Source organism: Amphimedon queenslandica, unplaced genomic scaffold (assembly GCF_000090795.2).
Source record: "Amphimedon queenslandica unplaced genomic scaffold, v1.1 AMPQUscaffold_13510, whole genome shotgun sequence".
Classification (NCBI taxonomy): Eukaryota; Metazoa; Porifera; class Demospongiae; order Haplosclerida; family Niphatidae; genus Amphimedon; species Amphimedon queenslandica.
Window position 1 is genome coordinate 394,780 of NW_003546254.1, and position 26,904 is coordinate 421,683.

General features: G+C 34.2%; 7 protein-coding genes across 11 annotated transcripts; all 7 read right to left on the minus strand.

Annotated features, from left to right (window-relative positions):
* Positions 1–73: 73 nt before the first annotated feature.
* LOC109590692 (uncharacterized) lies at positions 74–5,023 on the minus strand. Of its 2 annotated transcripts, none has more exons than XM_020006580.1 (8): positions 4,930–5,023; positions 4,103–4,739; positions 3,687–3,838; positions 3,459–3,633; positions 3,165–3,404; positions 2,440–2,575; positions 1,355–1,394; positions 74–1,298 (listed from the first exon to the last, which is right to left on the minus strand). In XM_020006580.1, the coding sequence occupies exons 2-8, from the start codon at positions 4,236–4,238 to the stop codon at positions 273–275; spliced, it is 1,905 nt and encodes a 634-aa protein (XP_019862139.1). In that variant the 5' UTR covers positions 4,239–4,739; positions 4,930–5,023; the 3' UTR covers positions 74–272. The 2 variants fall into 2 exon arrangements, with proteins under 2 accessions (XP_019862139.1, XP_019862143.1); XM_020006584.1 differs by having other exon boundaries at positions 4,974–4,989.
* A 3,437-nt stretch (positions 5,024–8,460) lies between these two features.
* On the minus strand, positions 8,461–10,518 carry LOC109590074 (uncharacterized). Its single transcript, XM_020006020.1, has 6 exons — positions 10,327–10,518; positions 9,736–9,887; positions 9,503–9,683; positions 9,206–9,448; positions 8,797–8,928; positions 8,461–8,609 (listed from the first exon to the last, which is right to left on the minus strand). Exons 1-6 carry the CDS (start codon positions 10,442–10,444, stop codon positions 8,560–8,562), a joined length of 876 nt encoding a protein of 291 aa, XP_019861579.1. The 5' UTR covers positions 10,445–10,518; the 3' UTR covers positions 8,461–8,559.
* Positions 10,519–10,664: 146 nt separating this feature from the next.
* LOC100641537 (sorbitol dehydrogenase-like) lies at positions 10,665–13,657 on the minus strand. Of its 2 annotated transcripts, XM_003383492.3 has the most exons (9): positions 13,573–13,657; positions 13,484–13,520; positions 12,628–12,792; positions 12,079–12,238; positions 11,702–11,820; positions 11,586–11,651; positions 11,129–11,307; positions 10,949–11,070; positions 10,680–10,901 (listed from the first exon to the last, which is right to left on the minus strand). In XM_003383492.3, exons 1-9 carry the CDS (start codon positions 13,636–13,638, stop codon positions 10,745–10,747), a joined length of 1,071 nt encoding a protein of 356 aa, XP_003383540.1. In that variant the 5' UTR covers positions 13,639–13,657; the 3' UTR covers positions 10,680–10,744. The 2 variants fall into 2 exon arrangements, with proteins under 2 accessions (XP_019862158.1, XP_003383540.1); XM_020006599.1 differs by lacking the exon at positions 13,573–13,657 and having other exon boundaries at positions 10,665–10,901; positions 13,431–13,518.
* Positions 13,658–13,665: 8 nt separating this feature from the next.
* Positions 13,666–16,280, minus strand: LOC100641664 (sorbitol dehydrogenase-like). Its single transcript, XM_003383493.3, has 9 exons — positions 16,173–16,280; positions 16,090–16,126; positions 15,600–15,764; positions 15,074–15,233; positions 14,907–15,025; positions 14,788–14,853; positions 14,166–14,344; positions 13,976–14,097; positions 13,666–13,927 (listed from the first exon to the last, which is right to left on the minus strand). The coding sequence occupies exons 1-9, from the start codon at positions 16,230–16,232 to the stop codon at positions 13,777–13,779; spliced, it is 1,059 nt and encodes a 352-aa protein (XP_003383541.1). The 5' UTR covers positions 16,233–16,280; the 3' UTR covers positions 13,666–13,776.
* A 23-nt stretch (positions 16,281–16,303) lies between these two features.
* Positions 16,304–20,520, minus strand: LOC100641790 (regulator of chromosome condensation-like). The gene is made up of 5 exons (XM_003383494.3): positions 20,390–20,520; positions 19,703–19,935; positions 19,140–19,322; positions 18,774–18,924; positions 16,304–17,086 (listed from the first exon to the last, which is right to left on the minus strand). Exons 1-5 carry the CDS (start codon positions 20,433–20,435, stop codon positions 16,377–16,379), a joined length of 1,323 nt encoding a protein of 440 aa, XP_003383542.1. The 5' UTR covers positions 20,436–20,520; the 3' UTR covers positions 16,304–16,376.
* An 89-nt stretch (positions 20,521–20,609) lies between these two features.
* On the minus strand, positions 20,610–23,465 carry LOC109590729 (uncharacterized). 3 transcript variants are annotated; one of them, XM_020006621.1, is made up of 11 exons: positions 23,142–23,465; positions 23,038–23,040; positions 22,751–22,933; positions 22,655–22,657; positions 22,393–22,462; positions 21,845–22,330; positions 21,663–21,793; positions 21,476–21,613; positions 21,231–21,423; positions 21,114–21,170; positions 20,610–21,071 (listed from the first exon to the last, which is right to left on the minus strand). In XM_020006621.1, exons 1-11 carry the CDS (start codon positions 23,184–23,186, stop codon positions 20,746–20,748), a joined length of 1,635 nt encoding a protein of 544 aa, XP_019862180.1. In that variant the 5' UTR covers positions 23,187–23,465; the 3' UTR covers positions 20,610–20,745. The 3 variants fall into 3 exon arrangements, with proteins under 3 accessions (XP_019862180.1, XP_019862168.1, XP_019862175.1); XM_020006609.1 differs by lacking the exons at positions 23,038–23,040; positions 23,142–23,465 and having other exon boundaries at positions 22,751–23,031; XM_020006616.1 differs by lacking the exons at positions 22,655–22,657; positions 23,038–23,040; positions 23,142–23,465 and having other exon boundaries at positions 22,751–23,031.
* Positions 23,466–25,042: 1,577 nt separating this feature from the next.
* LOC109590076 (ras-related protein Rab-10-like) lies at positions 25,043–26,431 on the minus strand. The gene is made up of 7 exons (XM_020006025.1): positions 26,348–26,431; positions 26,203–26,302; positions 26,049–26,152; positions 25,510–25,590; positions 25,284–25,451; positions 25,180–25,200; positions 25,043–25,129 (listed from the first exon to the last, which is right to left on the minus strand). Exons 1-7 carry the CDS (start codon positions 26,363–26,365, stop codon positions 25,094–25,096), a joined length of 528 nt encoding a protein of 175 aa, XP_019861584.1. The 5' UTR covers positions 26,366–26,431; the 3' UTR covers positions 25,043–25,093.
* Between the last annotated feature and the right edge of the window lie 473 nt (positions 26,432–26,904).

A 26,904-nucleotide genomic window follows, 5' to 3' on the forward strand; every position in this document is an offset into this window, starting at 1 on the left:
GCTCAGTTTAGGAAACAATATCAGGACGGATGTTTGCAGTGTTGTTAATTAAACGCGTGGGCAGGAACCATACTTCAGACACAATATTTATATTAAAATAAATTCACAAAGGTATGTACAAAATGAATAAAAACCACAATCACAAAAACTGGGAATCACAAAAACTTTTGTCATAGTTGATAAGCATACTGTAATACATTTATACGTTGCACATGGCTTCCATTTGTGTGGATGAGTATGACGAATCGTCACTTTCGGAAACATAATCCGAGTCATAATCTATTTCTAGTTCTTGTGTGCCCCTTGCAGGAACTGTCTTTATATAAAGACTCACTTCCAGAACTGGCTAAACGAGTATGACCCTTCGTTAATACACCACTGCTCCTGCTACTCATAGTACCTTTAATCAAAGAAGGTTGAGCGAGTGTTGAGGAATATGTATAGCTATTATCTTTATGCCTCCCAACTGAAGGGTCAGTGTGAGATTTATTACTGGAGCTAGCTGGTGATTGAGAGCTGCTTCCTCTATTATTATTATTATTATTAGTACTTGAAACTGTAGAGTAAGAGCATGGGCTACCAGATTTAGTATTATCCTGTTCGTTTGAAGGTTGACGGTGTCTATACGCATAATGAACATCTGTATTTACTCTACCTTTAGTTAAAGATTGATTTGATGAAGAAGTGCCTGAAGATTGTGAAGATTGATCACAAGGAGAATACATACGCTCATTATTTTTAGTGCTACTTCTTAAAATCTCCCGAGTAGATGAATCAAGAGCTTCATTATTAGGTACTGTACTTGTTGAAGGTAGAGTATGAGGATAATGTTGTTCTCTATTAGCCGCCAATTGATTATCTGACGACAGGCTGGTAGTACTAGGTGGACTGGTAGTAGGTGCTACACAGTGCCGATTGTTATTACAGTGACGATTATTATTATCATAAGCTGTTGGTGGTGTTTTAGCTTCTGAAGGAAAGCCTTCTGTCCGTATGCTTTTTACAACACCTTTAGACATATGAAGGGATAAAGGAGGCTGAAACTGATTGACAGAAGGTTTAGAATCCATCGTGTTTATTGATGAAGTTGGGACAGGTTTAACCAGCTGAATCTCCTTTATAGCAGCTTCATCAACTGAAACAGAGCCCTTCCTATTACTATCAATGTCAGTACTGGATATCATCAAACTGCAGTGTTTAGGAGCTGTCAAGGGAGGATGCAGTGGCTGGACAATGGTGGCAACTGATTCAGCAATGCTTATATCATCAAGCATGAAATGATGAATATCATGTATCCCCTATAGTTATAAGTGTAATAAAAGTAAATTGATTGACATATTATGTCAAAACTCACCATTTCAAAGTCCATGAAGTTAATATCATTCATATTTTTCCTGAGAGAAAGATAGGAATACAGTAAATACAATAAGTATGGTATATTATCCCTGACATAAGAACTTTGTACAGTGGTCTCACATAGACAGATCCCACCCTCTGAGCCCCCAGGATGGAGGCACGAAGGGTGGGGTTTGGCTATGCGAGATTGTTTGCATAGGAGGCATAATTCCCAGGGAAAACACTTCACAAAAATCATCTTTCAATCTATTCACAAGGAAAATTTTATCTATTGTTTATTATCAGTATAATAGAAAAATTTTTAAATTTTGAAATTTTTGTCAATATTTTAAAATCACAAATTAGCAAAATTAAAAATATACCATCTATATTCTACTTTTCTTTTTGATTAATTTGACAATTAAAGTGTGGAATCATATATGGACCATGACTATCAATAGGAAGCAGACCTGGGGAGGCTGGGGTCAATTATGATCATAGTTATAAATAGAGGCTCAATTACAATTACATAATTGTAATTATAATTGAGAACACTGAGTTGTCATGGTGTACTGACTACCAAATCAATATGGACGCAGGGAAAATGCTCTCGATCTACCTAAGTAGCCACTTCACATTACATGATCATATGCATACATACATGCATTGTACACACATATATGGAAGTGAGACAATCAGAGTTTTTTTGGCTCAGCTTCTTGCCAGTTTATGAGGTATGTTATACATCTAATTTGTTATAGCTCATTTAGCAGGCTTTGTGGGAAGCCCTGGTGACAATATGCTATTGCTTCTATGATAGCTGAATTGCAGCTTTGAAGCAAGCCATGCTCTGTTTCATACAAAAACATAGTATTGGAATTGAAATTACTTCACACAGTCATTAAGTTTATTTTTACATAAGAAGGGATGTGTAATGGTAACTAAAGTTTTGTAATTGACCCCAGGGTCTGATAGGAAGGTAATCAGCAATAAACTCTATTCAGCTCTGTTTTATAAACTGTTTGCATAGCAATTCCTGATAAGTGAATCTATGGTTTACTTTTCCCTCTAACACAAAAAGCTATAAAAATAGCTATCATTTACCTTGAGAATCTCTTGTGTGCTAAGAACAAGCAACAAAGTACAAAGGCGACACCAATACCAAAGACTATCAAAAAGCCAGCACTGAGAATGACAAAGAAAAAAGCTGAAATAGGTGAGCCAGAATCAAGAGGAGTGACTAAGAGGGATTGAAGTTCAAAGGTAGAAAGAAAGGGAGAGAGAGAGAGATAAGATAAAACAAATAATAACTCAATTTATTATGTTTGTTTTATAACACCTAAAAAAGGATTTTGTGGCTGCTGGCTCAAAGAAGAGCACACATCCCCTATGGCCACTGGGCAGGTACAAATATAATACACACATACATAATAGGAAATCCACATAAGAGAGTTCTTTATTGGCAGTGGGGTCAAATTTAAACACCTGTCTAGACTTTATAAAAAAATATCTTAACTATGTCAATGTCCAGAAACGTAAACATAGAACAAAGTCATAATAGCAGGAGGAAAAAACCAATTAGGCACAGGCCCCACAAAACATGATGTAGTTGAGTAGTTCATACTCCAAAGGCTGGTTTACATGCTCTAAGGCTAATGTACAATAATATGCTAGTCGTGATGTTACATTGACACAGGAATAAAATTTGGCTTTATTCTAGCGTGCATCAAAAGGTCAAATTGCCCACACTTTTGATTAAAACATAATTTTGACGGTACACTATACAGTCTATACAGGGAAAGGACAATATATTCCAGCCTCTCTCTTACCTGTTGGTGAAATACCGCCAGTAGCAGTAATTGAACTGATAATGTTAATGGTACTGCTTCTACTAATGTCTGTACTTCCAGGATTAATGTCAGAACTTGATGATACAGAGATACTGATAATGTTAATGGTACTGCTTCTGCTAATGCCAGAGCTGCTAGGATTAATATCAAGACTTGACGATGGCAGCATTATACTGGTGCTACTGTCGCTAGTAGCACTACTGGAGAATAGATCCATTTCTGTCATCAAAACAAAAATAAGTATAAAATATTAGAAAAGACAATAATGTGCACCTCTATGACATGTTGCCTCTTGAATGTTATATTTATAAACGTTATTTTCTGCAGGACCAGTCCTTACACAACCAGAGAAGACACAAACAGTCCCGGGCTCAAGATTAGTATTGTAATACACTGGTATATTCCTTTCAGAACTGGGATTATATTGATTCAAAAGTATTCTAGAGTACTGCAAATGATAAAATAAAATGATAGCCGTCATAAAATTTGTTAATAGCTTACTGATGTATTCAATATCTCATTTGTGCACTTCATCTCAACAGTAACAAACATGTAGTCTCTCTTGCCAGTTTCCCTCACATTCAGTAAAGCAAAGCTGTCATTAATGCAAGATACACTAAAGTTGTGATATGGTCCCACAAGAGAACTGTCACCTGCATCAAAACAAAATAAACAGCACATAGATCATCAATCAATTTTTGTATGTGTAAGGCTGCAACAGTTATTCTAGGCAGTGAGTTGCTATGGAGATTTGAGCTGCCTCAAGACAATTAGCCCAGTGAGACTAAACGAGACAGCCGGACACAATTAAGCCACTCATTGCTTGTACAAAGCCTGCGTTTGCATGCTTTCCATGCTTAAGTGAATGCAAAACAATACTAAACGCTCGCAAATGGATGCACGACTATAAATCTCACTTTTATCTCCTTTTACAAGATGCGGCCTGCAGACACCATCAGGGTATTCCTGAGCTCTGGCTACTGTGCTGAGGTGCAACAGAGCTGTGAATAGCAGAGGAAAGGCCAGGGAAGCAAGCGAGGATCGAATAGCCATATCCAACGTGTTTGAGATTGTGACGATCTGCAGTGGGTAAGTGCCAATTAAATAGCACTATGCTTAGAACTAATGTGCTATGCTTGCTATGTGTACGTGGTGGCATATCCGGCATAAACGTCAGAGCTGCGTCACAAAAATAATTTTGTAACCACAATCAGCTCTATAATTAGTATCCGGCTACAAAGCCTAAAAATAATAGGCTCTGAAAGCTCAAGCATCACACTGATAGTTGATAATCCGAAGAAAAATTATTACTATCAATATTGCAATGGTGAATGAATCTAAAACTATACTGAATTATCAATGAACGATTATTTTTTTGCTCATAAAATAAATCTATCTCTATTCTTCTTTTCTGTCATGAAGATGGATATTTAACCTACTAAATTCTTATAAATTATATTGGCTGCACTGATTTGGCTTGTTCTGCTTCTGTCCAGGATTGCTTGGATACTAGACAACTTTACAGTAAACAAAGCACATCACTGTAAACAAAGCCTATAGTAATTGTAAAAGACAAAAATAATAATAATAATAATAATAATAAAGGCACAATTCTAGACACACAAAGCAACGTAAGACAGCACAAGTGCCAAGTTTAGGCATACAAGTAATAATTATAAGTTGATAGTGGTTTACTTGTAAAGTTATACATGCCATTTCATCTTAGATATATTTTTAACATTACAATGTCAATATAATAGTAGGTGTGAAAGTTTTGGTATGTTTTACTTGTAGTGCAGACAAGAGCTCAGACCTAAAATATTGAGAAAGAGAGAGAGGGAGGAATTAGGGAGAGAAGGAGAGAGAGAAAGGGAAGGAGAGAAAGAAGAAAGAGAGGGAAAGAAAGAGGGAAGGAGAGAGAGAGAGAGAGGGAAAGAGAGTGAGAAAAGAGGGAGGAGAAGATGCTATCATGTAAAAACAATACAAAGGTAAGTTATCAAATGCTTTAGATAAAAGCAAGGGAAGTTTGTACTGTTATGAAAACACCATGAGAGACACAAACAATCTGTAATTAGAGCTAAAAAAATTTTTACTTAAGGAGTGTATAAACGGCTGAGTGACCACAATTATAAAATGATCAAGTTGGTATGAGCGAAATGAAATAAACTACTGGCGACAATGCTTGCTAATTTGTAACGGCATAAACATCACTAACCACACTCATTATGAAGACAGAACACGTAAATACTAAAGATATTAGATAATACATAATGCCATTAAGAAACCATAATAATTACACAACTTATTAATTTATGAGTGTAGTAAATGGCACGAGGAAGGTTTCAAACAAAGACCCATGGTTAACAGAGTCATAACCAACAGAGCCAGTAATACTACTGTGTGTCTCATCTATGGTTTGAAATGGGAGTGAGTAGCTTATGTGGTGAAGCCTAGCTACAAACAAGAAACCAAGTAATAGACTTATATCACTGAGTGTACACATAGTGGGATATCTTTGAGAGGGAGAAATTTTGGTGAAATCCCAATTTCGGTGATCGGGCAAGTATCATCAAAGAGGCACTTGTATTCCGGAGAATGTTTACCAAATCACCAAATTCACTAATAGGATTTTCCTTCCCTAAATTACTGACAGTAACTGGGAGGGAATGACTCACATGCATATAATAGACTTACATGCATAATCAGAGCCACTCCTATCATTAGTAGGCAACGTCACCCAGCAACCAATGAATACCAATCAGGATTCACAAACATACCAAACTGAACTGACTCCCTGTACTACATAGCAATTACACTGTACATACCAATAGAGCCTGTCATTACTAGCATAATACTGGGGAGACAGAGGGGAATAATGTTAGAGGAAGGAAGGGAGTGCTTACACAAAAACCATGATTCAGACTGATATCAGTCCTGATCTAAGCAATAACAATAATTGGTTGTGTACATGTACAATGTAAGTGTATTAGAGTTGAAAATGAGTGTTTCCAACTGCATACATGTACACGTACATGTGCCTGAGAGAATGGAAAGTGCAAACAATAATATTTAATTTAGGTACACAAGCTGAGCCAAATGTGTTGCCAAATAATTAAATGGCTTCAACAATTGCCTTCCTTCTTAATTCTGATAATTAAAAAACAGCCTAGCATTCTGTAAACATAATAGCCAGTGTAACCATGACACTACTTTTTTGTTCATAAACCCAATCAGTCAAATCCTTGTGGTGCTCAATCACATGTAGTACAAAATCAGCTCACAAAAAAAACAGTAATGGTATAGGGTTGTAAGGTTCTACCTAGAAATAAATTAGAGATGGTTGGAGACTAATATTGTTCCTTTTAAATTTATGTACACCATACTAGTAAACTACAATATGATGCTTTATGTATGGTTATTAGTATTAATTGGCTGGTTGGTCTCAGTGATGAACTGGTTGGTTCATTTGTTGAGGTGGCTGTCCCGACCACCCCCCGACCACCATGGACAAAACTATGGGTTGGAAATTTGGTACATGGTTCTGCCTATGATGGTCAAGGGTGGCTGGGAGCAACAACCTTAAAGAATGAACAACCAGTTCATCTTAGACCAAGTAACCATGCTAGTCTAGTATTGTATGCATCAGACCTGGGGTCAGTTACAAAAGCTCAAGTACAACTACACACTCAGTTACCCTCTTTTTGAAAAATAGACTCAATTAGAATTATAATTATGTCATGTTGACAATTAAAATACTATTTTGATACCGGCATGTTTTTGCAACAGAAACATCTCTGATATACAGGCAAAACCCAGTTGTAATGATTTGACCTCTACAAGCTGTACTGGTCAAAATAAAATTCAGCCAAAACTAATATTACAAGTTTTTAAGTTAAAAGTAAGGTTTACATGACATAAACAAAGCACAAAATAATTTTGTGATGAATAACAACTGCTTCCAATCACCAGTTTGTTCCTTGTGATTGCGTTACAAACTATGAATTGTTGTGGTTCACAGGTGAGGCATTGAGTAAAAAGGCTACTTTTTATTAATTCTACAAAAAAAAATTAAAAAACTGAAAATATAAGCTTTTAAGTATTACTAAACAACCTCATAAATAAGGAAATTCAAAAAACTTCATGAAAACAAGTAATTACCTAACATCCAATATATCATGTATCACTATGGGTCATACATAATATGTATAGCATTAAACTTTCACAAATCTCACAAAAATCATTTTCGTAGATTAAATTTTTGCTAATCTTTTTAAAAAGAATTCTGCCATCTTGTACCATTTTCGTGTACTTTAATTTCACAAATCTGAAAAGCTGCAAAAACAGTGAAAATTATATTGGCCTCCAAAGTGTCAGCTATTATGAGCTATATTATATACAGTGTAAGTATTCCAATTATTTATCTACTTCATGGTAGAATTTGGAATTAAAAAGAAGAATGCATGCATTGCAACATCAATTCCACTTAGATATTCATAAGAATTATGAAACATGCATCATGCATACAGAACATGCTGATAATTTGTACTTGAACAAAATATTTATTAATTATTACAGTTTCCATCCCACACTATTCACATGCTACTTAATCAAATTAATGCCAATCATACCATTTGATTGTGAAAATGACTTCAAGAGAATCAGGGCAGGTCACGAGAGTCATCAAAGTTTTTTTAACCCTTTATAAACTAGGTAGCTACAACCAGCCAACCACGTGTTTGCACGTGGGCTTTTAAGGATGGGAGAGAATTCTTCATTTTCATAATATTTTTGATGGATAATTTAAATGTTTTTACGTTGTGTAGAATAGACTATGCTGCTATGAAAGCATTAAATTTTTAGAAAATTTTTAAGGTTGCATGAGGAATTTTTTGTCTTATTAATGCTTCTTCTACATGTATATATTGTGTAAATGAAGTTGGAGTTGATTCTAATCAAATTGAAAAGATTCTTTTGTTATTAAATATTTTAATGCATGTAGCTAGATCTATTTGTTTTTTAAAGGTCGAGTTCATTATTATCAGGCAAAATTAAAATTTGTTTTAAAAATTTGACAAAAACCATTGTTTTCAAAACTTTAATTTTCATTATTTGTATTCTCTAATTTAAAATATGCATGCACCTTGCACAATCAAAACTTTTAGAAATAAAATTTTAAGTTGTGTCTATTGTGGTCAAAAGACCATAGACTATGAAAAGTGTAGTCTAAAAGAACTTTTTTTAATATTAATTTAAGCAACAATAATACACTTGGATACAGACTTTGGCAAAGGAAGAATTTATTACCAATTCAAAAAGTAAAATGAAGTATACAGTACTTATAGTTACAAGTAATCCATTGATCATATTTAATTCTTTAACATCCATTGAAAGATTTGGCAGACTCCATGTGAACATTTTTTTCACCTAAAAATGTAATTAAAGTTAAAATACTTATACTTCCTATAATAATTTTGATATAGAATGGCAAGTTTAAAATTCAAAAATTTTATACAAAGAAAATTCTAAATAACATGTGTGTCATTTCTATCAGAAAAAATGCCATCACTCATAATAACCAATTTAAATTACTGTACTATAAAGCTAAAATTACTTTGAAATACTTGTCTTGAGCGGATATGACAAAGAGCAAAGGCAAAAATGATAATGATGGCTCCAAAAACAATGATAGCTACAGCAAGAATCACACAGACTACTAACATAGACCTTGCAAGCATAGAAGAATCTGCATGTGAAATTAAAAGGAAAATAGTGGTATACTTTTATTTGCATAATTGCATAATACAAAGGAGCATCAAAGTATATGTACAAGGAAAGAAGCCTGTATAAGTTAAGGAAGCCACTCTAATATTCCTAGTAAGATACTGTTGCTAAGCAAAGTGCATAGGTATGGTTGGTATTTTTCATTTCAAAAGAGCTGTAGTAAAGTTGTACTATTCTAAGTTAAACTTTCTAAGGCAATTAGAATATGGTAATATCTTCCTTTTCATGCATTATCATACCTAATGAACAAGTAGGTAATAAAATGTTGCTGATACCAATGCCTGCGGTCAGTGAGCCTCCATTGTTAGAAACAGTTTTTGTGGGAATATTAATCATGAAATTGCTCTCACTGATGCCATATATCAATGAAAGTGACGATGATGGTGTTGAATCTGTTGATGTTGATGATGGTAATGGTGATGGTGATGGTGATATCATACTAGTGCTGTCAATTGTCATGCTACTAGATGATCTCCAATTGTCTGAGAGTGAAAAAGGAATTGAGGTGCTAAGGAAGGAATGAGAGGAGTTAATACCTATTGATTGATTGCATGTTGCCTCTTGAATGTTATATTTATAAACGTTATTTTCTGCAGGACCAGTCCTTACACAACCAGAGAAGACACAACTAGTCCCGGGCTCAAGATTAGTATTGTAATGCACTGATATATTCCTTTCAGACCTGGGGCTATATTGATACAAAAGTATTCTTGAGTACTACAAATGATGAAATAAAATGATAATCTTCACAAAATTTTTAATAGCTTACTGATGTATTCAATATCTCATTTGTGCACTTCATCTCAACAGTAACAGATTTGTAGTCTCTTTTGTCAGTTTCCCTCACATTCAGTAAAGCAAAGCTATCATTAATGCAAGATACACTAAAGTTGTGATAAGGTCCAATAAGTGAGCCATCACCTATAGCAACAATAAATAATATCTATTAAAATGTCAGGTATGCAACTATGACACATCATTTAACATTGATTAAATATATTCATGAGCAATGGTGCAGGGAAAATACCGTATAGCAGTAAAAAATTTGGAGTACTACAATTTGGCGAGTTGACTCAAAGAGGTTTAGAGGTTAAAGTTTTGGTAATATTTTAATATTGTGCATGCTGCTACAGAGCATTATTAGATAATAGACCTCAATTTGCTCCAACAAATTTTATAGCTATACAAATACAGCAATTTAACACATGCTGCCATTTTGCTGTTAAGAGTTGTGCTTATTTGAATCATGACATAGATACTACTGACTGCTGGACTATTTAAATGTGTAGGCTCATATTCTAGCACAAAACACATCAATTAATATAAAAATCAATTATTATTATATAAGTATAAAAATTACTTTTGTCTTCACTAACTAGAGTCCTGCATACACCATCTTGAGCTGTAGCTAATAACGGGACAAGCATAAAAAATATACAGCATACGAAACTCATGGGAAAGAAGTGAATCCAAGCCATTGCACATTGAGGGATGCAGGAGAATAGCCTGGAGTGATAACATGGTGCACATTATATACGCAACTATTAATCAGGGACCGCCTACTACGTCGCCAAAATTAATTATTAATAATAATAATGATCACAGACCACTGAACCTCTTCTATAGAATAGATAAGATGCCTCTTCTATAGAATAGATAAGATACTATGTCTAGTATTGTCTACTACACTTCCTCATTTCCTGATAATTATACTAGACTTTAAAAAAATTAATTTGTGAACAATGCAGTTTTAGAGACACAGTAAAAATATATAAAATTCATTCTTTAGAAGAACAGTCTACAATAACTTTGACTGCTTTTCCACTCTTAGCCATCTCGAATGCAGAAAGTACCTCACCCAGAGCATATTTGTGAGAAAGAAGAGCCTTAGTGTTGATTTTACCTGATGCTATCAGATCCAGAGCTGCTGGGAAACTAAAAATATAATGTGTCTATTATTAATTTATTAATGTTTATGTTACCAGTTCACATATCTAAATACACCAATAAGGTCAACTTCACGAACACTGGCATCAACTATTGGGAGAGTAGCAAGAGGAGCACCTAATCCAACCATTAGCACAGACCCTCCTGATTTAGTAGCCTAAAGGAAGAGAGAGAAAGGAGAGGAAAATCAAGGATGTCAATAAAAGTGAATTTACATATATCCCGGCAGATATTGCAGAAGCAGCTCCAGAGCATTCAATAGTGATATCAGGAGATGCACCAATTTTCCTCTTCACATCTTCAGCTACTTGTCTACTAGTACTGGTCTTATCAATGAGACAAGTGTGGGTAGCTCCACAAGATTTAGCAGCTTCCAACCTCGTGCTTTCCAAATCTACACAATGCATAACAATGGAACCAAAATGAATAAAAATGAGAAATAAAATGAAAGGACATTAGTAATTACACAGATACTCTTTGTTTACACATAAAGGCTTGGAAGTTAATGCTATTAAGCAATAAATGTCGCAATGGTTTTCAGTATTACGTAAGATGTTAAGGAAGCAAGTGAGGATTCACATCAAAGGATTATCAAACCCACTAGATTAGTGTAACGTAAAGAATCAAGGCTCTCTCTCACTCTCTTCCTCCCCTCTCTCTCTCTCTCTATACCTGTAGCTATTAGTACAGAGGCCCCACAAGCTTTAGCAACCATCAAACATACCAATCCAATTGGACCTACAAATACACACACTAATCAATCCAGTCTACTCCATTGATGTACAAACCTGCTCCTGTTATGAGTACTTTACTACCTAATCCAACACTGACCCTACGACAAGCATGAACCGCAACACTAACAGGCTCTAACAGTGCACCTTCATCAAATGAGACATGGTCTGGTAGCCTAATATACCATATAGTGAAAACAGAATCAATTTAAAAACACAACAGTTAGGGCAATAAAAAATTCTAAAAAAGCCAATTCAAAGGGGGAATTTTTTTTGCAAATTGCTGAATTTCTTATAATAGGCAGGTTTGAATAAATTTTGGCAAATTTGTGACTATTATGCCATTGAGATAATGATTCAAAATTTGCCCCCTTCAGAAATACCAGCTATATGGAATAGAACTATTTATTACAATAATAATTGGTACAATTTACTTAAAGCAAAACGTTGCTGGATGAGTCACATAATTAGTGAGGTAGCCATTGTAAGGTGGAGCTGAAGCAAACTTGACGTCAGGGCAATGATTGTAACGGCCACTTTTACAGTACTGACAGTGGTGACAAGGTACACCTGGCTCCATGGCAACACGATCACCTAAGAATTGATAATAAAATAAAATATCAGTTTCCAGAAAGGACATCAATATGAAGAAGCATAATGGATAGAACAATGCATTTAAAGTAATGATTAATCTGTAATATAGCAGTGATCGAAGTAAGTATAGAGACAATCTGGCCCAAGAATCACAAATGTAAAAAGTTTCAATAAACTAATAAAAATGTAATGCAAATTTGATATTATAACTTTTAAATTTCAGGTAATAGTAACTACACTTTAATCCAATCACAATTATCAAGTAATAGTACAATACAGTCCAATTAATTAATCTACATTGTAATAGCAACTTTGTAACACCAAATAACAGTAACAGTATTACATGTAATTGACCCATGTGTGACTCAAGCAACAAAGCAAATACAGACCAGGTTGAAGGTCTGTGACTCCTTCTCCAATAGCAATGACCACACCACTGGCCTCATGTCCCAAGACCATGGGAGATGATATGATAAAATCGCCAATTTGACCATCAGTCCAGAAATGAAGGTCACTGCCACATATACCGACTGATTGAACTCCTATTAGTACCTCTATAGCAAAAATAAAAAAGATATAAGACCCTTATTAACATTGATTTAAGTAGATAATACAATCAAAATTGTAGATAATAAAAACAAGAGCTAGACAATAGACAATAGTATAGTTTTGTTAAAGTGTTTGATTTGTGGTTTTTACATGGGCAATTTTTGCAGCCATGTGAGATTGCACTTCTACAAAATTGTGCACAGTCTCGCGCCAAATTTTGTCAAAATGGCTCAGAAAATATTCTTTATTTTCATAATTTTTTCTGATGTGTATACATGTTATGATGTTGCGGACCTAGTTTGAGATGATTCTGATCAAAAATGGATTTTTTATGAATTTTTAAAGTTGCTAAAAATCTTCGTCAAAATGGCTAGGAGAAAATTCTACATTTATAATTTTTTCTGGTATGTACATGTAGTTTGAGCTGATATTTTTTTAAACAAAAAACATAATTTTTAATTGAAATTACTTTAATACGGCATAATAGTAATTCTAATGTACATGTAATTGACCCAGGTCTGATTCCAATATTTTCTACTATACATTATCTTCTGCACCTCAAACAATCATTTTAGCTTAGTATGCTGCTAACTGAACTATACACTTATCAAAATGAGAGCACAAAAGACAGTATAGCTGCTACCTGCTAAGCCTCGTGCAAGCTTGAAGGCGTGTTTGCTCATACATATAGCCTACCTCCTTTCCCTGGCTCTGCAGAGAACTCTCCATCCTCCTGTGATAAATAAAATATATAATATACATACAATGTACACTTGTGGCATTACCAGTCTTAAGTCTTTCTTTCCGTGAAGAACAGCCTTGGAAACTTTCTTACTCCCCAGGACACTCATAATAGGGCAGGCGTGGCATACAAAAAATTAAATTCATTATACAAACAGTAAAAAAATTAATAATTCTTTTTTGCACCCAAAAATAAATTTACATGATGAAAATGATTACCAGTATATATAATAGACTATAACTCATTCTTAAAAAGAACAGTCTACAATAACTTTGACTGCTTTTCCACTCTTAGCCATCTCGAATGCAGAGAGTACCTCACCCAGAGCATATTTGTGAGAAAGAAGAGCCTTAGTGTTGATTTTACCTGATGCTATCAGATCCAGAGCTGCTGGGAAACTAAAAATATAATTGAGTCTATTATTAACTTATTAATGTTTATTTTACCAGTTCACATATCTAAATACACCAATAAGGTCAACTTCACGAACACTGGCATCAACTATTGGGAGAGTAGCAAGAGGAGCACCTAATCCAACCATTAGCACAGACCCTCCTGATTTAGTAGCCTAAAAGAAGAGAGAGAGAGAGAGAGAGGAGAGAGTAAAACCAAGGGTGCCACTAAAAGTGAATTTACATATATCCCAGCAGATATTGCAGAAGCAGCTCCAGAGCATTCAATAGTGATATCAGGAGATGCACCAATTGTCCTCTTCACTTCTTCAGCTACTTGTCTACTAGTACTGGTCTTATCAATGAGACAAGTGTGGGTAGCTCCACAAGATTTAGCAACTTCTAGCCTCTTACTGTCCAGATCTAAAAATGGTTAGGGTTGATTATAATTCAATTGTATGCACAAAGTTAGATTTCAAAATGCACATTTAAGTTAGTGCACGTTCAGTTAATGCATTTAAAGTTAAGGTATAAAGTTAATTTCTAGAACAACAACCAAAAAGCTCCAAAAGCATTTTTTATTTTTGTTACGATCTCGCTAATTAGAGAAAAACTTATATCAAAAGTTCCTCATATTTGGATTTTTAAGGCTGAAGGCTAGTTTATAAAGTTACACTAATCCTGATGTTATGTCAACAAAAGAATCGAATTTGGTTCTAATCTAGTTCTAGCTAAAAGCAGTCAATTTTCATTAAAATTTGACAGTACACTGGCCTAGCTGTTATTGTATATCAGCCTTAATATAAAATGAACTCTTGAAACAGACAATACAAACAAAATTAAAAACACACACACTCTCTCTATACCTGTAGCTATTAGTACAGAGGCCCCACAAGCTTTAGCAACCATCAAACATACCAATCCAATTGGACCTACACAATACACACACACTAATCAATCCAGTCTACTCCATTGATGTACAAACCTGCTCCTGTTATGAGTACTTTACTACCTAATCCAACACTGACCCTACGACAAGCATGAACTGCAACACTAACAGGCTCTAACAGTGCACCTTCATCAAATGAGACATGGTCTGGTAGCCTAATATACAATAATAATTAGAAGTGATAAATACTTTTAATACTTTACTTGAAGCAATACTCTGCTGGATGAATGGTGTAATTAGTGAGGTAGCCATTGTTAGGTGAAGTCGATCCAAATTTGACATAAGGACAATGATTATAGTGTCCACTTTTACAGTACTGGCAATGGTGACAAGGTATACCTGGCTCTATAGCAACACGATCCCCTAAGGAATAATAATAATAATAATAATAATAATAATAATAATAATAATAATAATAATAATAATAATAATGCTACATTCAAAAATATATACAGCAGTTTCTTTTACGTTTTAAGCTGTTTTTATTAGATTCACATAACACAGGGCAGAGCATTTCTGATAGGGGATAATGATGTTTTTCTGGAAATGCGTTTTTGTCAAGTGTTATTTTTGGGTTGCTAAACTACAATTACAAATTTTAATTTTCTATTGACTAAAATTAACTTGGGAAAAAATAATGAAGATATTTATTTAACAACCAGAAATGTCCTGCCTTATGCTAATTAAAAGTATGTGAACAAACAGAATAAAAAACACACACAAACAAACCAGGTTGAAGGTTGGTGACACCTTCTCCTATTGCAATAACGACACCACTGGCCTCATGTCCCAATATTGTAGGAGCTACTACAGTACAATCACCAATATGACCATCAACCCAGAAATGAATATCACTACCACATATACCAACTGACTGGACTCCTATTAATACCTCTATAGAAATAATAATAATAATAATAATAAAGGGATAAGAAAAGGGAGAAGAGACATAAAAATTTTAAAGTTTATAATAATAATAATAATGTAATATCAGATTTCAGCATTAAAATTATTTTTAAAAGGATAATTTTATTACAATTAACAATAAATATAAGATTAATTGGGCCAATTAAAAAGTACTCTTGGTTGGACAAGAGGAAAAGTCTCCATTAATGTTATAAGGACATATAATACATTTTGATAGCTTCAAACTTCATTTATTTAGACGCTGTGGACAGGGCAGGTCCTATTTTAACATCTATCATACCAGAAATCTTACCTCCTTTACCGGGCTCGGCAGAAAACTCTCCGTCCTCCTGATTAAAAATAGGAACTAATCTACAAAATATTCTAGCAGTATACCAGTCTTAAATCCTTTTTCCCGTAAAGAACAGCCGACGAAACTTTCTTATTCGCTGCCATTCCTATCTCTATCTTTGCGGCTTACATGATAAGTATTAATAACTACTAATCAGGACTATAGAACAATTGCATTTTTATTGAATTAATTATTAATTAAAATCACTTCAACTTCACTATAGAAATAAAATGAGGAAAGGCTAAGTTTCATTTACTACAGTCTACTAATAAGCTAGTGTGCTGGCCTCCGCTCGATACTTTTAGGACATTCTCTACGTGTTTCCCGACCATTGGAGTCGGCTCAAAGACATCATCTTCATCGAGACCACATCCCAACTGATAGTTCGATCCAATACCCCATGAGAATACCTTCCCATCTTTAGTTACAGCAAACGAACACCTCCCACCGCAGGCTATGTCAGTCACGTCCGATATTCCGCTCAGTTTAGTTGGTTTTGACGTCATTTCAATTTGTTTCAAACCTAGCTGTCCATACTCGTTGGCACCCATGGAATAAAGATGGCCGTCGTTGCAGACGAGTGAGTGAGATCCGCCCCCGGCGATCAACAACTGCTTATCTTGTTTGGAGCTCTTGGCCCAGTCCCACAGCCAATCTTCGGGTACTTTTTCCGGCACAAAGCGAGATTCTTGATCCCCCAAGCCCAGTTGGCCTCTGTGGTTGAGCCCCCATACGTATATCTGTCTATCTTCACTTCCAATGGCAAAGGAACAATGTTCTCCGGCGTATACATCAGATATTTTAAAGCTCTTGGTAGCTCCAGCCTTTCCTGTCAATCGTCTTCCTTTTTTCGGGAACCGAACTATCTGTGGGGCTAGGAGGTACCCGATTCCTCTCCGCCCACCTCTTGTACTGAAGCACTCTGGGACACGCCCTAACTGGCCACTGTCACCACACCCTATTAATAATAATAAATAATAACTTTAATCTGGTAATAGTAATACGTAAAATAACACATGATATTAGCAGGAGTAAATCAATGTATAAACATTGATTGAAAACTACTGAAGTATGCAGAACATGACTTCTTAATAATCCACACGCTTGAAGCAGCCTTCAATAGGACCGTTGGATACTCTCTTTGGGTATGATTTACTCTTAATATTAGTATTACATGTGAGGCTAATTTTGATCGAAGGAGCAAATTGATAGCACATAATTTGGAAGGGGAAGGTGGCTACATTGTCACAACATTACAAGTTCAAGGTAAAAGAAGCAAGACGTCCTAAAGTACGTGGTATTTTAATTAAAAAGGATCAAGTAAGATTTGATACATCTACATAATAAGTATTAAGCTCATTCAAAAGAGAAAAATACAGTAACTGACCTACATGTACAAGTACATGTAGGTCTTGAAAAATTGAGTCGGAATCAGCTCAGACTTTATACACAGCATAATATGTATCAGAAAATGTAATAAAAATTTGGAGTGATTTCGGAGCCATTTTTGAAAAAAACCATGGGCTATAGCCTTGGGTATTTTTCAGAATTTTGACGTTTTCTTAAAATGGCCGTAACTTGAAAAATTGAAGTCGGAATTACCTCAAACTTTCTACACAGCATAAGGACATCAATATGTATCAGAAAATGTAATAAAAATTTGGGGTGATTTCGGAGCCATTTTTGAAAAAAACCATGGGCTATAGCCTTGGGTATTGTTCAGAATTTTGCCATTTTCTTAAAATGGCCGTAACTTGAAAAATTGAAGTCAGAATTACCTCAAACTTTCTACACAGCATAAGGACATCAATATGTATCAGAAAATGTAATAAAAATTTGGGGTGATTTCGGAGCCATTTTTTGGAAAAAAAACCATGGGCTATAGCCTTGGGTATTTTTAAGAATTTTGCCGTTTTCTTAAAATGGCCGTAACTTGAAAAATTGAAGTCGGAATTACCTCAAACTTTCTACACAGCATAAGGACATCAATATGTATCAGAAAATGTAATAAAAATTTGGGGTGATTTCGGAGCCATTTTTTGGAAAAAACCATGGGCTATAGCCTTGGGTATTTTTCAGAATTTTGACGTTTTCTTAAAATGGCCATAACTTGAAAAATTAAAGTCGGAATTACCTCAAACTTTCTACACAGCATAAGGACATCAATATGTATCAGAAAATGTAATAAATTCCCTCCTTTAAATTTTGGCAAAATTTTACCAAAATCCCTATACTATAGTACAGGGACTTTAGTCTGATTTTGGAGCAACTTCAATAATTCTTTAAAAATCTAAATTTGATTGGAATCAGCTCAATCTTTACACACAAAATAAGAACATGTATGTCCATTAAAAATGCAATAAAAGTGTGAAATTTCCTCTCTTCTTTGACAAAATCCCTATACTAAACTACAAAAATTTTGTCCGATTGTAAAAAGTAGATCCTAAAGCCAACACTATAGCATGGTTTCTTCGTGACTTCAGCTAAGGGTCATAGTAAACAGTATTTTTCAATACCTCATATCTTAATAGCATTTTAAGTACATTAATAATGTTGCTATGACATGTGTATGCATAGTAAAGCAAATGGTCAAATAAATTCACTAAAATCAGAACACAAAATATTTATTGTTCCTTTCAACTTACCAAAGCTATAGATATCTCCATGCTCTGTGAGAATGACAATGTGATTGGAGCCTGAGGTAACTTTGATTGCTTTATTAAAGGCACTAGAGTACACCAGCTCTGGCTCAAACTCAGGCTTACTGTTTACTAAACCAAGAGGACCATCAGCATCCTAACAAGGAAAAACAATATTAATCATGAGAAAAAGAGGGGGAAGCAAGGGAGGCAGAAAGAGGTATATAAAAAAGAGGGAGAAAAAAGTGTGTGTGACAGTTTCAATTGATTTATTACATGCTGTATAGAGTTCATGAGATGTAGGAATAGCTCCAATATTTGGTTTGTTTTTGTGTGTGTAATTATTTGTGTTTGTGTCTGTGTGTATCTTACCCTAAATACACCCCAACAGTACACGTGTCCATTATCAGTGAGAGCAGCTGTGTGACAGTCACCAGCTGACACTTGAGTAATGTTGAATCCTTTCAGTTTCTTAACAACACCAGGAGTATACTCATCAGTAGTGCTCACTGATCTACCAAGAGCACCTTCGTCATTACAACCCCATGTGAACACCTAAAGGAAATCACCATACATCTAATACTGTGTTTACACTAGCTTCTTTAACTGAGCCAGCCCTGTTTAAAGTGGGCCAGCACAGTTTCATTTGATAGTGTAAACAGTAAACAAACTGAGCTGAAGAAGTGAGCTGGGCCAAACAAGGCCAGCATGGTTAGTACAGCAGGGCCAGCTCAGCCTGGTTCAGCACGGTTTGGCCCACTTCTGTAGTGTAAACGTAGTATTATTAACATGTAATACTCAGGATAATTATTGTTGAGTAACAACACCACTACAGTAACAACATATAAACATGTTGTTTTTAAACAATACAGGACTTGTTGTAAGAATTAGCTCATTGAGCTTCTAACATTCAACAATAAGCAAAGCACTCTTACCTCTCCTCCATCAAGAAGAGCAACCGTGTGTATCCCTCCACACACAACTTGCAGTATCTTCTTTCCTTTCAAAACTCCACCCACAGGTGTGGCTTTTTTCCTCTCTATTACATCTTCCCCTAATCCCAACTGTCCCAATTCGCCCATTCCTAAAATGAGAAGAGAAGATGAGGTTGAGAGAGTGTTGGGGTCAGTGGCTGGTGTAAATTCATTATCATCTTTCTGTGCTTTATCTGAAAGGAAGGAAAGACAGGAGAGAGAGAGAGGGGGGGAGAGAGAGAGGGAGGGAGAGTTATTAATTAAAATTATAATAATTAAATACTGGCATAATGCATGTACTATGTAGCATGTATAATACTTTCATGCTGCATAATAAACGTTATATACCATTTTATCTATAATTTTTCTCAATTAAAAAATTAGCCTCATACATAATCACATTCAATAATACATAATAGCTTTATTACGTAAAAATTAAATCACGCACAACTTTCTAATTTCTAAAGCATAAATTTCCAGATACATGGCAATTATTAATCAATAGTTATATTCTCTATAATTTTAAGTGACTGTTGGTGTGCCATTTTCACACAATTCTTTCTTAAAATCAAACCACAAAAATAAAGCACCCCAATTCAATAAACACATCTCAAAATAGAATTAACTCATTTTTAGGGCAAACATTACCTTCTTTATCCTCTTGTTTCTTATTTCTCTTCTTTCCTTTAGGCATTATTCCTCTTTGCTTTCAAATGGGTTGGAATCTCCTCCTTCTTTTAATAATATCGCGCGCATGTGTATGAAAAGATGTTCCTGCGCATGCTTATGATTGATTCCCGGGAGTCTTAGACTTTGGCGGGAAATATACCACGTGTAGTCACGTGGGTAAAAATAAACTTCTCCAAAATGTGTTGGTAGTTGGTACTGCATTTCTTAATAATTGTAAAATTAATGCATAATAATTAAGTATCCTAAACAATTGAAATAAGAAAGATAAAAATAACGAGCCTATTTTGTCTACTTGTATGTTACATAGTCTAGCGTCAAACAGCACAAGATGAATTCTTCTTCATATCTTCACCAATCTGAACCAGTTGCTCATCTTCTTGTCTGGTGAGGATATCACACAGCACAATGAGGTCATCATTAAGTGTATCTATTTTTAGCAATCTCTTGTACAGCTCACGAATTAATCTACTGCCTCTTTGATAATTGGAGTAACTAGGTACTGTAGTGATGTCATCTAGTATTGATTGACTGATGAGTCCTGCACTAAGAAACTCATCACTGATCCTATCAAAGATAGTACTAGTGCCCGAACCAATGATGGAGCTTAGTGTAGATATTTTCTCACGAAATACCTCAGAAGCTACAGCACATTGTTAATATAAAGCCCAATATTATTGGTTACCTTCGTTTGATTTTTCAATAACTGCTGGTGCAAGCTCCAATGAAGGTATAGATGAAACTAAAAGTGCACACATGTAGCAGTCATATAATTATAATTTCAACATAAAACTAAACTTACTGCAAGAATTTCTGGATTTATGCACTACAATAGCAATACTGTCTTTCTTGTCTATATTGATTCCACTGACAGTGATTTCATAGCTAAGCCATTCAGCAGCTGTTGCTGTTGCTTGCAGTATTACAGAAATATATGGAGGAAGGTCACTTGAGGTCTGTGACTCAGTGTAGGCACAAACATCTCTCTCATGTATCTATAATCAATCATAACATTATGCTTTTTAAAAGCTATAATTATTTCATTACTGTAGGAGGTTTTCTAAGTGGTAGTACTGTCCATCCAATTGGCTTATCTGGAGGAAAGTGCAGCTCAAGTTGGCTATCTGTTCTCATTTGAAAAGGAAAATTCCATTCCTCTTCTCCAAATTTCTTATAAGACTCCTTCTACAAGTACTCAATTGTTAACATCTATTCATGTATTAGAGAGACTCACTTTAAACTTAATAATTGCATCATTGTGAGGAAGGTCATTTAAAACTGCAAAACTCATTTTCATATTTTCAGACTCTCTCTTGTAATAAATCAATCCTTGACATCTCAGTAAAGGAACCTGGAAAAATTGATCTAATTGAATAAAAAAGGCATAGCAGTAAATATTGAATTGATTAAACTTACATCCAATGGCAGTTGCAATTGCTGCAGTAGCTGACACCACCAATACAATAGCAATCAATGAGAACTCCTTTAACTGTATGGTACCATATTTTGAACCTGCAAGGAATTCCCCTCCTGGTAAGAGCTCAAACTCAAAAGGAGGTTGAGATGAATGTGAGACAATAAAACTGAGATACTTGCTCTGAGATTGATCAGTAATGCTAGCACAGTGCATTAACTGAGCAGTGACTGGCTTATCTAATGGCAAAGGAGAATTGAGAGCAATTGATGTGACAGAGCTGATGAGCTGGGTTCCTTTAGGAAATAAAAATTGCTCAGCCCATAATCCCTTAACTGTCACATCATAGCTAATAGCTGCTGGTGACTCAACTAGAGTTGTGATTACTTTCTGAGGAAAATACAAAACTAAACCACATTTTTGTAAATTAACAGTATTATCTGTGTCACAAGTCAAAGGGAAACTCTTTTCAGAGAGAACATAATTTTCTATAAGGCAAATTATATGAATACATACATAAATAATCTTAAAAACCAAATTACATTGATACCTTTACTTTTTTTATGACCTGTATCAAAGTGAGTTATAAGTTTATCACGAGCTTGAGATAGAACAGATGACTAAAAAATTATGCAAAAAATATACAGTTTGAAAAATGTTAAAAATTGAAGAAAAACAATTTGTAATAAGAAACAAACAACATTCAGTAACTAATATAAGATAAAAAGAAGAAATATAATTCACACAGGTAGCATTTGTAAGGAGAGACAAATAACATTCGATCATCAATGAATAGTGTAAATTAAACTTACAGACTGAACAAATAATGAAAAGAAGAAATATTATTGACACAGGTAGCATTTGTAAGGAGAGACAAATCATCAGTGAATAGTGTAAATTGAACTTACAGTTACAGGATCAGTAGAACTCCGTTTAATGTCATCAACACTGAGAGAGAGAAAGTCATGTTTAAGAGAAGAAGGCTCAAATTGCAAGTAGTCATCAAGCAAAGAGCTAGCAACAGTCCCATCCTCATCTGTGCTGTATCCCTCAACATAAGGATCCACTGCCTGCTGGTAATGAAGCTTCTCCTGTATCAGTGGGTGGACATGATGAGGAGGATAGGAGTGGTCATGAACAGTGGACAATGACAAATAACATTCATTCATTAATATATAGTGTAAATTAAACTTACTCGCTGAATCAATAGAAAGACGAAATATAATTTACTCAGGTAGCATTAGTAAAGAGAGACAAATAACATTTAAGTCATTAATGAATAGCGTAAATTAAACTTACAAGCTGAACCAATAGAAAGAAGAATATAATTGACATAAGTAGCATTTGTATGGAGAGACAAATAACATTCAATTGTAAATGAAAAGTATAATATTAAACTTACAGCCTAAACAAATAGAAAGATGAAATATAATTCATATAAGCATAGCATTTGTAAGGAGAGACAAATAACATTCAATTTTAAATGAAACATATAAATTAAACTTACAGACTGAACCAATAGAAAAAAGAAAATAATTCACACAGGTAACGTTTGTAAGGAGAGACGAATAACATTCAATCATTGATTTAATGGTATAAATTAAACTTACTCGCTGAATCAATGGAAAGATGAAATATAATTGACACAGGTAATGTTTGTAAGGAGAGACAAATAACATTCAATCATTAATGAATAGTGTAAATTAAACTTACAGGCTGAGCCAATAAAAAGAGAATAAAATTGACATAAGTAGCATTTGTAAGGAGAGACAAATAGCATTCAATCATTAATGAATAGTGTAAATTAACTTACTTTCTGAACAAATAGGAAAAAGAAATATAATTCAGACAGGTAGCAGTTGTAAGGAGAGACAAATAACATTCAATCATTAATCAACAGTGTAAATTAAACTTACAGGCTGAGCCAATAAAAGGATATTCACACAGGTAGCATTTGTAAGGAGAGACAAATAACGATAAATCGTTAATAATTAGAACTTACTCGCTGAATCAATAGAAAGATGAAATAATTTACACAGGTAGCATTAGTAAAGAGAGACAAATAACATTCAATCATTAATGAATAGTGTAAATTAAACTTACAGGCTGAACAAATAGGAAAAAGAAATATAATTCACACAGGTAGCATTTGTAAGGAGAGACAAATAACATTCAATTGTAAATGAAAAATATAAATTAAACTTACTCGCTGAATCAATAGAAAGATGAAATATAATTGACACAGGTAATGTTTGTAAGGAGAGACAAATAACATTCAATCATTAATCAATAGTGTAAATTAAACTTACAAGCTGAAGCAATAGAAAGAAGAAATATAATTGACATAAGTAGGATTTGTAAGGAGAGACAAATAACATTCAATCATTAATAGATAGTGTGAATTAAACTTACATCCTGAATCAATAGAAAGATGAAATATAATTGACACAGGTAGCATTAGTAAAGAGAGACAAATAACATTAAGTCATTAATGAATAGTGTAAATTAAACTTACAAGCTGAGCCAATAAAAAGAGAATATAATTCACACAGGTAACATTTGTAAGGAGAGACAAATAACAATAAATCATTAATAATAATAACTTACTCGCTGAATCAATAAAAAGATGAAATATAATTTACACAGGTAGCATTAGTAAAGAGAGACAAATAACATTAAGTCATTAATCAATAGTGTAAATTAAACTTACAAGCTGAACCAATAGAAAGAAGAATAATTATAATTGACATAAGTAGCATTTGTATGGAGAAGACAAATAATTTTCAGTCATTAATGAATAGTGTAAATTAGACTTACTATCTGAACAAATGAAAAGAAGAATACCACAGGTAGTATAAGGAGAGATGAATAACATTCAATCATTAATAAATAGTGTAAAAAATTACACTTACATGCTGAGCCAATAGAAAGAAGAATATAATTGACACAGGTAACATTTGTAAGGAGAGACAAATAACATTCAATCATTAATGAGTAGTTTAGATTAAAACTTACAGGCTATGAGAAACATATAATTCACACAGGTAGCATTATTAGTAAGGAGAAACAAATAACATTTAATCAGTTTAAAATTAAACTTACAAGCTATGAAGATTCACACACGTAGCATTAATTGTGCAGAGAGACAAAATAACAATTAATCATTAATGAATAGTGTAAATAAAACTTACAAGCTGAATCAATAAAAGAAGAAAGTATACAGGTAAATAAGGAAACGTTGAACATTAATTTCAGTTAATTAATTTACAGTCACTTACAGCTTCATCCTGTAATATTTATAAATAAAATACAATGTGTGAGAGTGAAAATAACTTACAAAATCATACTTCTTAATATTCTGAAGAATTACATCAGGATAATACACCATTGTTTTTACACAAATACAAATAAACAGTGTTGATTTAAACAATTATAACTTACTCTGACAATGGTTTCAAAAGCTATATCAATGTTAGTGCCTGTAACAGCTGATGTCTCTAAAAATGGGATGTTCCTCTCCTGACCCAGTTGCTCTCCTTTATCCTTAGGGACTACTCTCTGTCGCTTCAGGTCTACCTTGTTACCTACCAGCAATCTTTTTGTAGCAAACTAGATTAACAACCAATGGAAGCATACAGCACAGATGTCTATACATTTATAGTCTTACTCTTCTAAACAACAGCCTATCTAAATTCTTAATTGCATCAAATGATTTATTATTAGTGACATCATAGATCAGCATGATGCCCTATAAACATGCATTAGTAAAACATGAAGCTAATATTTTATGATGTATTATATACGCCATATATTTTGTGGGGATTAAATTTTGCAATTTTCACATTTTAAATAAATTCGTGAAATTAAAATTCACAAAATAGTGTGCTGATTATATAGTAGGTGTGGTGATTAATTAATTAATAATAATAGTGATTTATTGACGCCTAAAATTCATATGGCGTTCGTTTCCAGCAATAAATTGCTCAACTACCAACTGTATTTCTACATTATCAGTTAGTTGTTGGTGTGTGTGAAGAAGTAAGCAGTGATTAAGTCTTTCGTTGCATAGTTATTAAATGAATTAACTTAAATTAATAACTCATATGGGCTACTGATCTTCAAAATATTGGTGGGGCAACTGCCCTACCTGCCCCTTAGGCAGCGATGCCTCTGTAGTGGCACCATTACAATACTAAACAAACATACCCATCCAGCATATTGCCTCTTTTTCTCATGAACATTTTCATATGATATCTCTATCTCAATGGTTTCAGAATCGAGCTCAACAATCTTTTTCTTAAATTTAGAATCTATGATATAAAGTAAACTATAACTATCAGCTACATGCACTTTTACTAACCAGTAAATGGCTTATCGTCATCGGTATATTTGGATATGATACTTCTCCTTCCCACTCCTTCTTCACCAATCACAACTACTCTATATTGATCTAATGGCTTCTATAAATAACGACAATATAATGATTTATATATACAGTTACTTACTGTGGGTCTAGCTGCCATTTTCTTTTAAGACTACCCGGTAGTTAACTGACAAACAGGCAACCACAAACTTCCACATCTTGCTTGACAGTTTGTCTTAATAATTAATGCAATGCATGACTAATATTATTTAAATTCTTCATGGCCATGCAGATCAGCAAATAGAGCAGGAGTTTGGAGCAACAACAAAATGTAAGTTTCTAGATGTAATTGGCTTTGGATATACAAGCTTGGTATAGGCAATGGGGGGCTAGGGGGGGCTGAAGCCCCCTTAGAATTTAGAGGAATTTTTTACTTATATACTTATGCCTAAAGGTGCCCATGGTGTCCAATGCATTCCTTAGCCAGAGTTAGAGTTACCCCTCCCCACTTTTCAAAGTTACCTAAGCCCCTGGCCAATGGCCATATATATGTCGGGTGAACTCCTTGCTACAGTGTCCTAGACATTGGGATAAAATGTTACTGAAATACTGACCATTCAGCTCCCCTTCAATTGCAAGACTTATAATTATCTTCATAGTATTTTTATACTTAATGATGAAAAAGTATTACATACTCTT

Coding starts and splice junctions, on each gene's coding strand:
- LOC109590692 (XM_020006580.1), bottom strand. CDS start 4,238: ATGGCTATTCGATCCTCGCTTGCTTCCCTGGCCTTTCCTCTGCTATTC. Junction 2,576..3,164: donor TGGCGGTATTTCACCAACAG/GTAAGAGAGAGG, acceptor AATCCCTCTTAG/TCACTCCTCTTGATTCTGGC. Junction 1,299..1,354: donor ACTTCATGGACTTTGAAATG/GTGAGTTTTGAC, acceptor TTATAACTATAG/GGGATACATGATATTCATCA.
- LOC109590074 (XM_020006020.1), bottom strand. CDS start 10,444: ATGGCTTGGATTCACTTCTTTCCCATGAGTTTCGTATGCTGTATATTT. Junction 9,684..9,735: donor ATGAGATATTGAATACATCA/GTAAGCTATTAA, acceptor CATCATTTGTAG/TACTCAAGAATACTTTTGTA. Junction 8,610..8,796: donor CTCAAGACAAGTATTTCAAA/GTAATTTTAGCT, acceptor TTACATTTTTAG/GTGAAAAAAATGTTCACATG.
- LOC100641537 (XM_003383492.3), bottom strand. CDS start 13,638: ATGAGTGTCCTGGGGAGTAAGAAAGTTTCCAAGGCTGTTCTTCACGGA. Junction 12,793..13,483: donor TGCAGAGCCAGGGAAAGGAG/GTAGGCTATATG, acceptor TTTTTGCTATAG/AGGTACTAATAGGAGTTCAA. Junction 11,308..11,585: donor CTCTGTACTAATAGCTACAG/GTATAGAGAGAG, acceptor TGCATTGTGTAG/ATTTGGAAAGCACGAGGTTG.
- LOC100641664 (XM_003383493.3), bottom strand. CDS start 16,232: ATGGCAGCGAATAAGAAAGTTTCGTCGGCTGTTCTTTACGGGAAAAAG. Junction 14,098..14,165: donor CAATATCTGCTGGGATATAT/GTAAATTCACTT, acceptor CTCTTCTTTTAG/GCTACTAAATCAGGAGGGTC. Junction 13,928..13,975: donor GTATTTAGATATGTGAACTG/GTAAAATAAACA, acceptor TTATATTTTTAG/TTTCCCAGCAGCTCTGGATC.
- LOC100641790 (XM_003383494.3), bottom strand. CDS start 20,435: ATGCCTAAAGGAAAGAAGAGAAATAAGAAACAAGAGGATAAAGAAG. Junction 19,936..20,389: donor GAAACAAGAGGATAAAGAAG/GTAATGTTTGCC, acceptor CCTTCCTTTCAG/ATAAAGCACAGAAAGATGAT. Junction 18,925..19,139: donor ACTGTTGGGGTGTATTTAGG/GTAAGATACACA, acceptor TTTCCTTGTTAG/GATGCTGATGGTCCTCTTGG.
- LOC109590729 (XM_020006609.1), bottom strand. CDS start 23,011: ATGAATGAATGTTATTTGTCATTGTCCACTGTTCATGACCACTCCTAT. Junction 22,331..22,392: donor AGGTCATAAAAAAAGTAAAG/GTATCAATGTAA, acceptor TTTGCCTTATAG/AAAATTATGTTCTCTCTGAA. Junction 21,794..21,844: donor AATTGCAACTGCCATTGGAT/GTAAGTTTAATC, acceptor TTATTCAATTAG/ATCAATTTTTCCAGGTTCCT.
- LOC109590076 (XM_020006025.1), bottom strand. Junction 25,201..25,283: donor CTTTTGAAACCATTGTCAGA/GTAAGTTATAAT, acceptor GTAATTCTTCAG/AATATTAAGAAGTATGATTT. Junction 25,130..25,179: donor ATATTAAGAAGTATGATTTT/GTAAGTTATTTT, acceptor TAAATATTACAG/GATGAAGCTGTAAGTGACTG.